Source organism: Ranitomeya imitator, chromosome 2 (assembly GCF_032444005.1).
Source record: "Ranitomeya imitator isolate aRanImi1 chromosome 2, aRanImi1.pri, whole genome shotgun sequence".
Taxonomy (NCBI): domain Eukaryota; kingdom Metazoa; phylum Chordata; class Amphibia; order Anura; family Dendrobatidae; genus Ranitomeya; species Ranitomeya imitator.
In genome coordinates, this window is record NC_091283.1 from 386,417,428 (window position 1) to 386,431,166 (window position 13,739).

At 46.6% G+C, this 13,739-nt stretch overlaps 2 protein-coding genes across 2 annotated transcripts in view; both read left to right on the plus strand.

Moving 5' to 3' along the window:
* Window positions 1–612: 612 nt before the first annotated feature.
* The window catches only part of LOC138664108 (zinc finger protein 605-like), a 224,247-nt gene continuing 211,120 nt past the window's right edge, over window positions 613–13,739 (plus strand). The window contains exons 1-5 of the mRNA XM_069750535.1: window positions 613–757; window positions 887–1,069; window positions 1,153–1,276; window positions 1,361–1,513; window positions 1,597–1,694. Coding sequence (XP_069606636.1) covers window positions 680–757; window positions 887–1,069; window positions 1,153–1,276; window positions 1,361–1,513; window positions 1,597–1,694 — 636 coding nt within the window. The 5' untranslated portion in view covers window positions 613–679. The remainder of the gene's footprint in view (window positions 758–886; window positions 1,070–1,152; window positions 1,277–1,360; window positions 1,514–1,596; window positions 1,695–13,739) is intronic.
* The window catches only part of LOC138667875 (oocyte zinc finger protein XlCOF6.1-like), a 28,060-nt gene continuing 23,128 nt past the window's right edge, over window positions 8,808–13,739 (plus strand). Inside the window, exon 1 of the mRNA XM_069755957.1 lies at window positions 8,808–9,008. Coding sequence (XP_069612058.1) covers window positions 8,808–9,008 — 201 coding nt within the window. The remainder of the gene's footprint in view (window positions 9,009–13,739) is intronic.

The window sequence follows — 13,739 nt, forward strand, 5'->3', positions numbered from 1 at the left end:
AGAAATTACTACATGTTGCATTTCTGCAACACAACGCATGCAGAGAAAAAACGCATGCGTCGTCAAAATGCATGCAAAAAAAACCGCATGCGTTTTTAATGTTAAGTATAGGAAAAAAACGCATGCGGTTTTTTTGCGCAAAAACGCAAAAAAAACCCCGCAAATGTGAAACCAGCCTTAATGAGCACTGTTGCAGCACTAGCACTTTATATATTGTTGGTTGGTTGTCCGGGGTTGCAATATTTTATAATAGAAAAAATAAAGGTTATGTTTTAGACAGCATTAAGGGAGACTCTCCATGCTTATATCTAACATCCTGAGTGACACATATCTCCTCTCCAGTAATTTACCAGGTCTTTATAACTTTGTCTTGTTTTTATGAAATATTTAATAAATATTCAGATATATTAGATTTTTTTTCTATTAGGGTTCTTTGTTATTGGTGCTAGATTGGAGATATTATGTGATAAATCTCTGTATGTGCCTAACTGGATTGTATGTTCTACCAGGGGCAGAATGGGGCCATGACTGGATGTAGTGATCATCTGAAAACTGAGGTTTGGTCTTAGATCTTTATGATGTTACATCATCATCTTCTCGCCATTCAGGTCCCTACAATATCTGATCCTCTCAGTGGAGATCTTCTATGTAAGAGAATTTTCCTGATGACATCTCATTGATGGATAAAGGCAGGGACAAGATGTTGGACAGGATAATGCACCTCACCCTAGAGATCCTCTTCCGGCTTACTGGAGAGGTGAGAGATTCTGATGACGTCACATTCCATCATTCTTATCTATGGGAATAACAGATGGACAGAACTGGAGAGGTGAGGACTCTGGAAATGTCTGTAGTAGGATTTATTAATGTGTCTCTCCATAACCAGGATTACACAGTAGTGAAGAAGACCTCTAGTGAGAACCATCAGGCCCTTGTGTCTGATGGATGGGGAAGACACCTGAGCCCAATCAAAGAGCCTCCACGTTACCCCCTGATACATGAGGACATCAGTGACCAGAAGAAGATTCTAGAACTCACCTACAAGATGATTGAGCTGCTGACTGGAGAGGTGACACTGCTGGGAATACTGGGACATTATACAGTAACGCTATAAAGTAATTGGGATGATGACCGTGTCATTGTATGTAATAGGTTACTATAAGGTGTCAGGATGTCACTATCTTTTTCTCCATGGAGGAGTGGGAGTATTTAGAAGGGCACAAAGATCTGTACAAGGACGTCATGATGGAGGTTCCCCAGCCCCTCACATCACCAGGTAATAGACAGGACTTAATACACACGGCCTATAATTATCTGTATGTAAAGAATAAATTCAGCCCCCGTTATGTGATTCCTCCAGATCTGTCCAGGAAAAGGACAACACCAGTGTGCTGTCCCCAACCTCTACTTCTGCAAGACTGTGAACAAGAATATCCTAATTATCCTCAGGATCATCAGGTAGATGGAGAGAAGGACGTCATGATAGAAGTTCCTCAGCCCCTCACATCACCAGGTAATAGACAAGACTAAATACACATGGCCTATAATTATCTGTATGTAAAGACTGAATTCAGTCCCTGTATGTGTTTCCTCCAGTTCTGTCCAGTAAGAGGACAACACCAGAGAGATGTCCCCATCCTCTTCTTCAACAGGACTGTAAACAAGAAGATCTCGATGTTCCTCAGGATCATCAGGTAGATGGAGAGAAGGTGTCATGAGATCTTTCCTATGATGTGTATAAAGGTACCGTCACACTGAACGATATCGCTAGCGATCCGTGACGTTGCAGCGTCCTGGCTAGCGATATCGTTCAGTTTGACACGCAGCAGCGATCAGGATCCTGCTGTGCCATCATTGGTCGCTGCAGAAAGTCCAGAACTTTATTTCGTCGCTGGACTCCCTGCAGACATCGCTGAATCGGCGTGTGTGACGCCGATTCAGCGATGTCTTCACTGGTAACCAGGGTAAACATCGGGTTACTAAGCGCAGGGCCGCGCTTAGTAACCCGATGTTTACCCTGGTTACCAGCGTAAAAGTTAAAAAAAACAAACACTACATACTTCCCTTCCGCTGTCTGTCCCCGGCGCTGTGCTTCTCTGCCCTGGCTGTGAGTGCCGGCCGGCCGGAAAGCACAGCGGTGACGTCACCGCTCTGCTTTCCGGCCGCTGTGCTCACAGTCAGTGCAGGAAAGCACAGCGCCGGGGACAGACAGCGGAAGGTAAGTTTATAGTGTTTGTTTTTTTTTTACTTTTACGATGGTAACAGGGGAAAAAATCGGGTTACAGCGATCGGCATCGTTGTCGGTATCGCTGCAGCGTCGCTGAGTGTGAAGGTACCTTAAGGCTGTGAAGGTCTTGTGTTCAGTCTTGTTTTATCCACCAGTATTATACACTGAATGGCCAATTTCTTACATGAAATTTGATTAGACATGTAACCCAGGAGTGTAATGACAAATGATAATTTTTCATTGTGTACCACATTAGATTGGGAATATTGAGCACTTCAACTAATGAAGCACTGGTGTCCAACTAACATGTTAGAATACAATCATTGCTCTTTATCACAGATGGGCTATAACACCAGGTGAACAGTGCCAGTGCCATCATTATTTGAGGGAAATAGAAAGAAAAGTCTTAGTGACTCACCGGTTAACGGTATTTTTCGAAGTCCATGACAGCACCACAGAGAGAGAGGGGATCCGCCCTTCAGGAACAGGAAACCTACAGATACATAAGGTTTACAGAGACCACCAAGGTTAATGACATGATTTATATACAATAATATTACTACTAACTAACTACCACGTGTGGAATATAATAAGGAAGAGGTGCACACCCAGAACTTAAGAAAACAGGAGGGAATGTACGGGTGCTGTCATGGATTCCGAAAAATACCGTTAACCGGTGAGTAACTAAGACTTTATTCGATCGTCCATGACAGCACTGCAGAGAGAATTACAGAGAGTAAAACTATTTAGGGAGGGACTACAGCCTGCAGCACCCTTACACCAAAGGAGAGGTCTGAGAAGGCACCCAGATTTAATCTATAATGGTTAAAAAACGTGTTTGGAGAAGACCAAGTAGCAGCCTTACGTATTTAGTCGATCAACACCTCCAATCTCTCTGCCCACAAGGCTGCCATGGCTCTAGTGAAATGCACCCTTAGTTCTTCTGGCGCTTACCTGCCCTTTGAGATGTATGCTAGCGAAATTGCCTCCTTGATCCACCTAGCTAGCGTACTCTTAGATGCTCTAAGAGCTTTCCAACTACCCTGATAGGACACGAACAGGGCGTTATCTTTCTTCCAGGGATCAGCAACTGCTAGATATTCTAGGATACATCTCCTTACGTCTAGGGTGTGTAGTTTCTTTTCTTTTTCGTTTATAGGATTAGGGAGGAAGTATGGAAGAACTATTTCCTGCGTTCTATGAAATCTGGAAATTACCTTAGGTAGATATGCTGGATCAGGTGAAAGTATTACCCTATCATCCCTAAGTTGCATATACGGAGGAAGCCTGGATAGCACCTGGATGTCACTTACTCTACGAGCTGACATTAGGGCTGCCAGGAAGGCTGCTTTAAGGGACAAGTTTTTAATGGAGGTTGATGAAATCGGCTCAAATGGGGCCTCTGTCATGGTCGTGAGGACTAAGTTTAAATCCCACGGCATGAAGCTATTCTTCACTATTGGCATAGACCTACTTGCCGCTTTAATGAACCTACTAATCCAATAATTCCCTGAAATGTTACAGCCAAATAGGGCCCCTAAGGCTGACACCTGCACTTTTAGAGTGTTAGGGGGTAAACCCATGTCTGAACCTTCTAGGAACTCTAAAATCTGGTCTATTGGCGCTGATTGACCAGTTACCACCCCTGAGTTTTGAAGAATTTGTTTCCAGATTCTGACATTAATTTTAGTAGTGATTATTTTTCTGCTTTTACCCAGGGTGTTAATCAAGCCTGGGGAAAACCCTCTATCTTTTAGCATTGACCGTTCAAAATCCACACTGTCAGATGCAGGCCATCCACCTGAGGATGGTAGACTGGGCCCTGGGATAGGAGATCCGGGATGTCTTGTAGGACCCACGGGTCAGATACTGACATGGTCCTGAGGCATGAGAACCATGCCCTCCTGGGCTAGAACGGGGCAATCACTATAACCCTGGCTTTGTCCTTCCTGATTTTTCTCATCACCAGATTAAGTAGAGACAGGGGAGGAAAGGCATATGCTAGCTTGAAGTTCCATTTTATCAGAAAAGCGTCTACTGACAATGGATTCTCTCTGGGGTTCAGAGAGCAAAATCGCCTCACTTTCTTGTTTTCTCTGGTGGCAAAGAGATCCATCTCTGGTTGACCCCACTTCTCCACAATGAGGTCGAAGATGGTGGTTTTAGGGACCATTCTCCCTACCTTAGGTTGTTGCGGCTTAAGTAATCCGCTGTAGTATTTTCTATCCCTTTTATGTGAAGAGCGGTTAACGAGAGAAACTGCTGTTCTGCTAGTTAGAACAAATGATCTGCAACGTTCATCAGGGGTCTGGAACGGGTCCCGCCTTGATGATTGATATACACCACGGTGACGGGATTGTCGGAGAATATCTGTACATGATCGCCCTGTAGATAGACAAGGAGTCTTTTAGCTGCTTGCTCCACTGCTGTTAATTCCTTCAGGTTAGAAGAAATTCCTTCCTGATGATGGTCCCAAAGTCCCTGGACTATAACTTCACCCATATGAGCCCCCCAACCGGAAGGGCTAGCATCTGTGGTGAATATACGGATTACGTTACATTCCCAGGGGACCCCTGTGGATAGATATTGTTACAGCCATCAGCCGAGTGATTTAATAGTGTTTTGGGACAAAGTCAGCTGGCCTTCTAGGTGACCCCCCCCCCCCAAAATGTTTGGGTGTAACAAAACCTCGCCCTGTAATTTCCTTGTATGGTACAGGGCCCACCGGACCACGGGAATACAGGACGAGAGAGCATAACTGAGACATCGCTTTTCTAAGGGACATGGTGGGGTTATTGGAGGCGTTTAGGACTTGATAGTGCAGGCGAACTATCTTATCGGGAGGTAGACGGCATTCTTGATTCTGTGAATCTAAGGTCAGGCCTAAGAATTGCTGTACTCTCATGGGCTGTAAATGAGATTTTTTGATGTTTAGTAACCATCCTAATCGTTCCAGGGCAGACATTACTTTCTGTGACTGCTCCAAACAATGATCTGCTGTTTTACCTACGATATGGAAATCATCGAGGTAGGGGATTACCAGAATGTCAGACTCATGCAAATGGGCCATAACCTCGGCTATGACTTTAGTGAACACCCAGGGGGCGACTGATATACCAAAGGGCAGGGCACCTTACTGGAAATGTCGGACAGACCTGTCTAAATAGACCGCTACCCTAAGGAATCGCTGGTGGGCTGCATAAATGGGAATATGGTAATAGGCATCCTTTAAATCTAACACCACCATAAAGCAGTTTTTAAACAACAATTTTATTGCGGAATTGACTCTTTCCATTTTGAATGGTCATACAACCAGAAATTTGTTCAAAGCTTTAAGATTTATTATAGTTCTGAAGGAGCCGTCTGGCTTACAGACTAGGAACAGATGGGAGTAGAAACTTCTACCCCATTCTCTTTCCGGCACTTCTGATAGAACCCTTTTACTGCGCAGGTCACGAATTTCGGTTTCCAGGGCCACCTGTTCTGTTGGGGAAGATCTGAGTGGGGTAATCCTGAACCTGTTTTGGGGAATACAGGAAAACTCTAACCGCAGACTCGTGGCTATTAATCCCAGGATCCAATTGCTATTGGAAATCAAGGACCAGGCTGGGTAGAAGGCAGACAGCCTACCCCCTACCGGAGCGGCTAGTCAATGGGTGTGGCTTCTTGACCTCACGAGATTGTTCCTGGCACCCCCCACCTCCAAACATAAATCCAGTACCTCTGCTCTTTTTTAATCATCCCATCTGCGTTGATCTCTGGATGGCCTTCTACGAAAAAATCTGTTCCCCATGAAGGGACGTCTATAAGAGGGGGTCGGCAGACTGAGAAACTTCTTTTTCTCATACCAGCTTTTTCCAGAAGTTTGTCTAGAACCGGGCCGAACAGATATTCTCCCTCACATGAGATAGAGCAAAGACGGGATCTGGCTTGAATGTCCCCTGGCCAACACTTTAGCCATAGAGCCCTATGCGCCTCATTTTATAGTCCTGCGGCCCTGGCTGCCATACTTGCTGAATCTGCCGAAGCATCGGCTAGAAAGGCTGCGGCATTCTGGATTATTGGCAGGGATTTTAGAATGGATTCCCTTGAGGCCCTGTCTTCTAGCTGGGATTTGAGTTGATCCAGCCAGACCATCATTTATCTGGCTGTGCATTTCGCAGCCACTGCCGGCCTTAGAGCACCCGCCGACATTTCCCAAGTTCCCTTTAGAAATGCTTTTTTATCAAGCGAATCTTTTAAGGAAGCCATGCCGTCAAAGGGAATGGAGGATTTTTTGGAAGCTTTGGCCACCGCCGCGTCTAATTTTGGTGCCTTGTCCCATCTGTTCACCAATGGGTCCTTTTCTAGGGGCAGCAGAAGAGTCTGATTCTGAAACACTACCTTCTCTTTTCTTTTTATAAGATTCCCCTTGGGACAAGGATCTTAGGGAATCCTTTACTTCTCTTCTGATAATTTCTCTCAAATTTGTGGTAAAATCAGGGGTTTCTTCCTCAACCTGTGGCAGCGGAAAAAATGCAATGGCCTAGGTAAATAACTAGGACTACCACTATCTACTATATAATTGTCTAAGGGTCACTTCTGTCTTTCTGTCTGTCCTTCTGTCACGGTTATTCATTCGCTGATTGGTCTCGCCAGCTGCCTGTCATGGCTGCCGCGACCAATTAGCGACGGGCACAGTCCGGAAGAAAATGGCCGTTCCTTACACCCCGCAGTCAGTGCCTGTCACCCGCATACTCCCCTCCGGTCACCACTAACACAGGGTTAATGCCGGCGGTAACGGACCGCGTTATGCCACGGGTAACTCACTCCGTTACCGCCGCTATTAACACTGTGTGTCCCCAACTTTTTACTATTGGTGCTGCCTATGCGGCATCAATAGTAAAAAATGGAATGTTAAAAATAATAATAATTAAAAAAAAAAACCTGCTATATTCACCCTCCGTAGTCGCTTGCGCCGGCCGCCATCTTCGGTTGCAGGTTCCGGTGGCAAAGATGGTATGGGGGAAGGACCTGCCATGACGTCACGGTCATGTGACCGCGACGTCATCACAGGCCATGCGCGCCTGCGCTAGAAAGACCTGCCATGACGTCAAGGTCATGTGACCGCGACGTCATCACATGTCCTGCGCTCACACCAACCCTGGGACTGGAAGCTGCCGTGGACTACAAGGGGCCCTCGGAAAGGTGAGTATATGTTTATTTTTAATTTTTTAACCTGTGTCAAACCTGGCTGGGCAATATATTACGTAGCTGGGCAATATAATACGTAGCTGGGCAATATACTACAAGACTGGCCAATATACTACATGGCTCTGTGCTGTATACTACGCAATATACTACGTGGCTCTGTGCTGTATACTACGTCACTGGGCAATATACTACGTAACTGGGCAAAATACTACGTGACTCTGTGCTGTATACTATGTCACTGGGCAATATACTACGTCACTGGGTAATATACTACGTGGCTGCGCAATATACTACGTCACTAGGCAATATAATACGTAACTGGGCAATATACTACGTGGCTGCGCAATATACTACGTCACTAGGCAATATAATACGTAACTGGGCAATATACTACGTGGCTGGGCAATATACTACGTCACTGGGCAATATACTATGTGGTTGGGCAATATACTACGTGGCTGGGCAATATACTACATGGTTGGGCAATATACTACGTGGCTGGGCAATTTACTACGTGGTTGGGCAATATACTACGTGGCTGGGCAATATACTATGTGGCTGGGCAATATACTACGTGGCTGGGCAAAATACTACGTGGCTGGACAATATACTACGTGGACATGCATATTCTAGAATACCCGATGCGTTAGAATCGGGCCACCATCTAGTATTATATAATTGTTGTGTTTTGGTTTTTTTTTTTCCTTCCTACCATCTGTCGCACACATGACTGACACAATCTCTTTGGGTAGGCGTCTGGCAATGGACAATTACAAAGGACACATTCCTTGTTTTTTTGTTTTACCAGAGCATTTCTTCCCCTAAAGAAAGAACATAAGGAAGAAAGAAAAAACTGCATCAGGGTACATTCACGGAGATCTCTTACCCAAGCAGTAGGGTAGGTACCGGATTACTGGGGGAGCGAACCGTATCCTTCAGTCTGGAGGAACTCTTGCGGCTGGGCTGATCACTCCGACCCCGGACTTTCAGCTGCGGGTTCACATGGGACCTCTCTGAGGCCCGCTCCTGCTCCAGCTGAGCCACGGGAGGTTCCGGCTCATCCATTGCTGCAGATGGGCCAAAAAGGAGCCCTGCAGCATCACTGTGGTTCCTTTTCCTTTTATACTCATGGGACTTCTCCCCCGAATCCGGACTAGCAGGGATGTGGCCAGGGGTTCCACCCCTTCCCCGTGTGGGACATTAGACAGCCTGCCCGACGCTGCCTCTGCACAGCGGCGCTTGCAGAGAGAAGCCGGCCAGCGTCCGACTTCCGATCCTGCACCATTCCCCCGGCCGCGTCACTTCCGGCGCTCAAAGGAGCGCACGAGGATGTGCAGGGAGACAGCACGGTGCCAGACCTGCCAGCACGACCCCACCACACGCCACCATGCCATGCGCCCAGGATGGGATGACCGACCGCAGGAGACAGGAGACAGAGGCACCAGGAGGACCAGGACAGATCCTGTGGGGAGGGGGAATACCTACCGGCGCTGGCATCTGGAGACGGCCATCCACCGGACTCCGCACGCTGTCGTGGAGCCCTGCCCGGGCCCACCGTGGCACTTCCAGGGACCCCGCACTGACCGAGGTAGGAGACCCACTCTCTACCTGGGTCAGTCAGCCGGCCTTGGAATCCTGATGAAATACAGATGATCTGTAGAGCGTCCTGTCCTCCAGGAACAGAAAACCAACTGATGCGTGGGAGAGGTGCCGCCCTTATGTACCTGTAGGTTTCCAGTTCCTGAAGGGCAGATCCCCTCTCTCTCTGTGGTGCTGTCATGAATGATCGAATAAAAACTTAAGTAAAAATTATATCCCTGATCAGTGGAAAACATTGTCTACTCAGCTGAATCTAGATTTCTGTTGCACCATGCTGAATCCATATAATCTTTAAATCAGGTGTCGTCATTTTATGCTGGTGCAGGTGGAGTATTGGCGGGGGATGGATGTTTGGACATTAGGGATTACATAAGCACTTTGACCAACCAGGTGCATCATCTCTAGGATGAGGTAAGCAGACTTTTCACAACATCTCAGTTTCTCCAGCCTATTTGCGGCAACTGCAAGAAGCTATCCTGTCTGGATGGAGCACTATTTCCTGCAGTATTACTTCTTCATCTAGCGGAATCTATTACAAGATGAAATGCCTAATACTGTTAAAATTGCTTCAGGCATTTGCTTTTGTGCTTGATAGAGGTCATACTGTATACGCCCTTTGCAAAAACCAGCAGTAGTCCCCCTTCATGTTGGGATTCCAGCGGCCTTGATCTCCATTGTAGAAATGTCTTTATGGAACCTCTCCATGTTCTTTACTTGCGTGTCCCAAATTGGGAGGAGAAAAGTCAAAATGGAAATGTAAGAAATGCATTTTCTATGACATTTGGCTGCCAAGTCGTTTGTATGCTTTAAGCATGCTGTCTACTGTTTCAGCAAAGTTTTCGTATCTCTTCCCAAGAAAGTTCTGCTCTGCTAGCACAAATGCATCCCAAGTTGCAAGTTTAATTGCAACTACAACATTTTTTATTAAAGGGAACCTGTCACCCCGAAAATCGCGGGTGGGGTAAGCCCACCGGCATCAGGGGCTTATCTACAGCATTCTGTAATGCTGTAGATAAGCCCCCGATGTTACCTGAAAGAGGAGAAGAAGACGTTAGATTATACTCACCCAGGGGCGGTCCCGCTGCTGGTCCGGTCGGATGGGTGTCTCTGGTCCGCTGCGGCGCCTCCCATCTTCATTCCAAGACGTCCTCTTCTGATCTTCAGCCACGGCTCCGGCGCAGACGTACTTTGCCCTGTTGAGGGCAGAGCAAAGTATTGCATTGCGCAGGCGCCGGAAAGGTCAGAGAGGCCCGGCGCCTGCGCACTGCAGTTCTTTGTTCTGTAGATAAGCCCCTGATGCCGGTGGGCTTACCTCACCCGCGATTTTTGGGGTGACAGGTTCCCTTTAAACCAAGTTTAATGTGAAGTGGTGGAAGATAAACTTGAAGTGGATCAACTAATGATTTGTGTTGTACATTGTACCGACCAACTGTATGCTCGACTGTCTTATTTTGTAATCATTGTTGTCATCACGACTGTTCCATAGGCACAAGAAACACACATGCTTTGTGTACCCTAACTGTAGGGCGAGTAGCAGTGCTACCACTTTCAGGTCAGCACAAATTTTCCATTTATGTTCTGAGTATTTGACTATTTTCAAAATTAGCTCCATGGAAACATGGGTCTTTCCTTCCAACCGCATGAGCCAATGGAACAGATGGTTTTTTGTTACTCTTGTGCAACAAGACCGCTTTCAAACTCGGCTTGCTAGAGTCCATTCATCGGGAACATGTGTACCATCTAACTCCATTATAAGACCATTTACATCAATACAGAAACAGATGCTTTCCATTGCACAGTATGCAGCTAACTTGGTGTGTCGATGAAGAAAGTTTGAAGTTGTGGTACCTCGCTTTAGCAAATTAAGTCTAGAAGCTAGCAGCTGTGACTTATCTTTTGATAATGACAGATGTCTTACTAGATGATCTAAATCTGATTGGCTCAGCAATTGTGGATGAACTTCCTGATGTTGTGGATCAGGAAAAACATTTTCTTCCTCACCAGGATCAGAACCATTAGTTTCAATTGCGGTTCCTGCTGTGGTAGGGTCAGGCGCTGGATTCTCAACATCATGTGGTATTGGTTTAAGAGCAGGATACACAATTTGTGACTTGTTTCTCTTTGAATATTCAGTGATTTTAATCATGCAAAAATAACAGTACCAAACCATCGGCACTGCAAAAGCCTTTCCTTTCCTTTCACCATTTAACCACAGTGTAACCAGAGTGACATACAGTGGAACAAATATGACGTGCCCAGCATTTCTCTTGATCTCCAATTTGGCAGTCAAAGTAATACTTGTAAGCAAGACGCACTCAGTTTACAGGTTCTTTGCGCTGATCATAAGCAGTGAATTTTCCACATTTTGCCTCGAAACTGAATGTCTATCTTCACTGCATTTTTTTTCCTCAGGTATGTACTGAATGTCTCCAGCTTTGCCTAGAAACTGAATGTCTATCTTCACGGCATTTTTTGTTCCTCTGGTATGCACTGCTCACCCTTAACTTTTGTTCCATAATGTATTTCACTTCTCTGGTGTCCTCCATGCACATTTCTGAATGGTCAGTCTAACCCCTCCCCCTTTTATGAGCTTTGTTTTACTCTGAACATGTGCTCTGGCCACACATCCCCACATGCTCTCACACCTGAACTCAATTACCAACACATATATTCACATTCAGGCGTCTGCTCCAGACGTAGTCTTCTCCATTCATCTTTTAAATGACATCTTTTTAGTTACTTTGAATTAGACTGGAATTGACTGGAAGGTAACGGAATAGCAAACCTCCACAATGTTTCGGTTTCTTTTCTCTTTCACTCCCATACTGCTTTCCTTCTTACAATCTCCTGCAATCCCTCCACCTAGTAAAGAACTAGTCATTTCTCCCTCAATACTCCCCAGCCATCTCACCTTCTCCTCAGAACTGTTCCTCTACATACAATCCTTTTTCGCAAGACAATCACGGCCGCATCATGTTCTATTCTGCTCCCACCTTCTAACGCTCTGTCTGCTACTCCTCATCGCTGGTGATGTATCCCCAAATCCTAGCCCTCCTAAACACATCCCCACACTCATTTCTAACCCCCGGCCACGATCCTCTGCACGTTTTCCCAACCATGATAACCTCATACCCATTCAACCAGCCCCCACTCCTTCAGTCCCCCTTACTGGAGCACTATGGAACGCTCACTCTGTCTGCAACAAACTGCCATTTATCCATGACCTCTTCATCACCAACAAACTCTCCTTTCTTGGCATCATGGAAACCTAGCTCACCCCCTCTGACCACAAACGTGGTGGAGGAGTTGGCTTACTCCTGTGCAACACCAGCTCCTTTACACCAATCCTGCTACCACCCTTCGCTACTCCGTTTGAGATGCGCTCCGTCGGCATCTATTCCCCCTCCAACCACCAGCTGTCATCTACCGCCCCCCAGAACTAGCCATCTCCACCTTTCTCGACCACTTCACCACCTGGTCACTTAATTTCCTCTCTGCTGACATCCCCACTATCATCATGGGTGACTTCAATATCCCCATTGACACTTCCACCTCAGCTGCCTCTAAACTGCCTCCTTTGGCCTCACTCAATGGTCTTCTGAGGCCACTCACAAAGATGGCGACACGCTGGACATCATCTTCACTCGCCTCTGCTCCCTTACTAATCTCACTCACCCCTCCCCCTGTCTGACCACAACCTACTGACATTCTCTTCCCTCTCCTCTTCTAGTGTGCAACCCTTACTCCACAAACTCACTCACCCTCGCAGAAATCTCAAACACCTTAATTTACAATCACTCTCGGAGTCCCTTCTCTCTCTTACAGACATAGCCTCCCTTCATGGCACAGATGCTGCTGCCAACTTTTATAACAGCTACACTTGATTTGGCCGCACCACTCATGCATAGCAAAACTCGTACACTCAACAGGCAGCCCTGGCAGAGCAGCCTGACCAAAGAACTGAGACTGGCTTCCAGTGTCGCTGAGCGGAGATGGAAGCGATTCCGCTCTGCTGACCACTTCACTGCATACAAGCAGTCCCTCGCCAGCTTCAAGTCCACGCTCACTGCCGCAAAACAAAGTTACTTCTCATCTCTCATATCCTCCCTGTCTCACAACCCTAAACAGCTTTTCAACACTTTCAATTCTCTACTCCGTCCCCCCGCACCCACCCCCTCCCTCCCCTCTCATTTCTGCTGAAGACTTTGCTTCTTTAAACAGAAGATTGATACGTTCAGAGAAAGCTTTGGCCCACAGCTCCCAATGTCCCTCTTAGCTGCGCAACCCTGTTCCTCCAAAACCAGCTTCTCCACCATAGCAGAAGATCAGCTCTCCACCCTCCTGTCAAGATCACACCTCACCACTTGCACGCTTGACCTGCTCCCATTCCACCTCATCCCTAACCTTGCCGCGGTCATCATCCCAACCCTAACGCACCTTTTCAACCTCTCACTCACAACAGGTGTCTTCCCCTCATCCTTCAAACATGCCTAGATCACACCAATCCTCAAAATGCCCTACCTTGACCCATCCTCTGTGTCTAGCTATCACCCTATATCTCTTCTCCCTTATGCCTCAAAATTACTGGAACAACATATCCATCTTGATTTGTCCTCCCACCTCTCCTCCCGCTCCCTCTTTGACCGGTTACAATCTGGCTTCCGACCCCATCACTCATCTGAAACTGCCCTAACTAAAGTCACCAATGACCTACTAACTG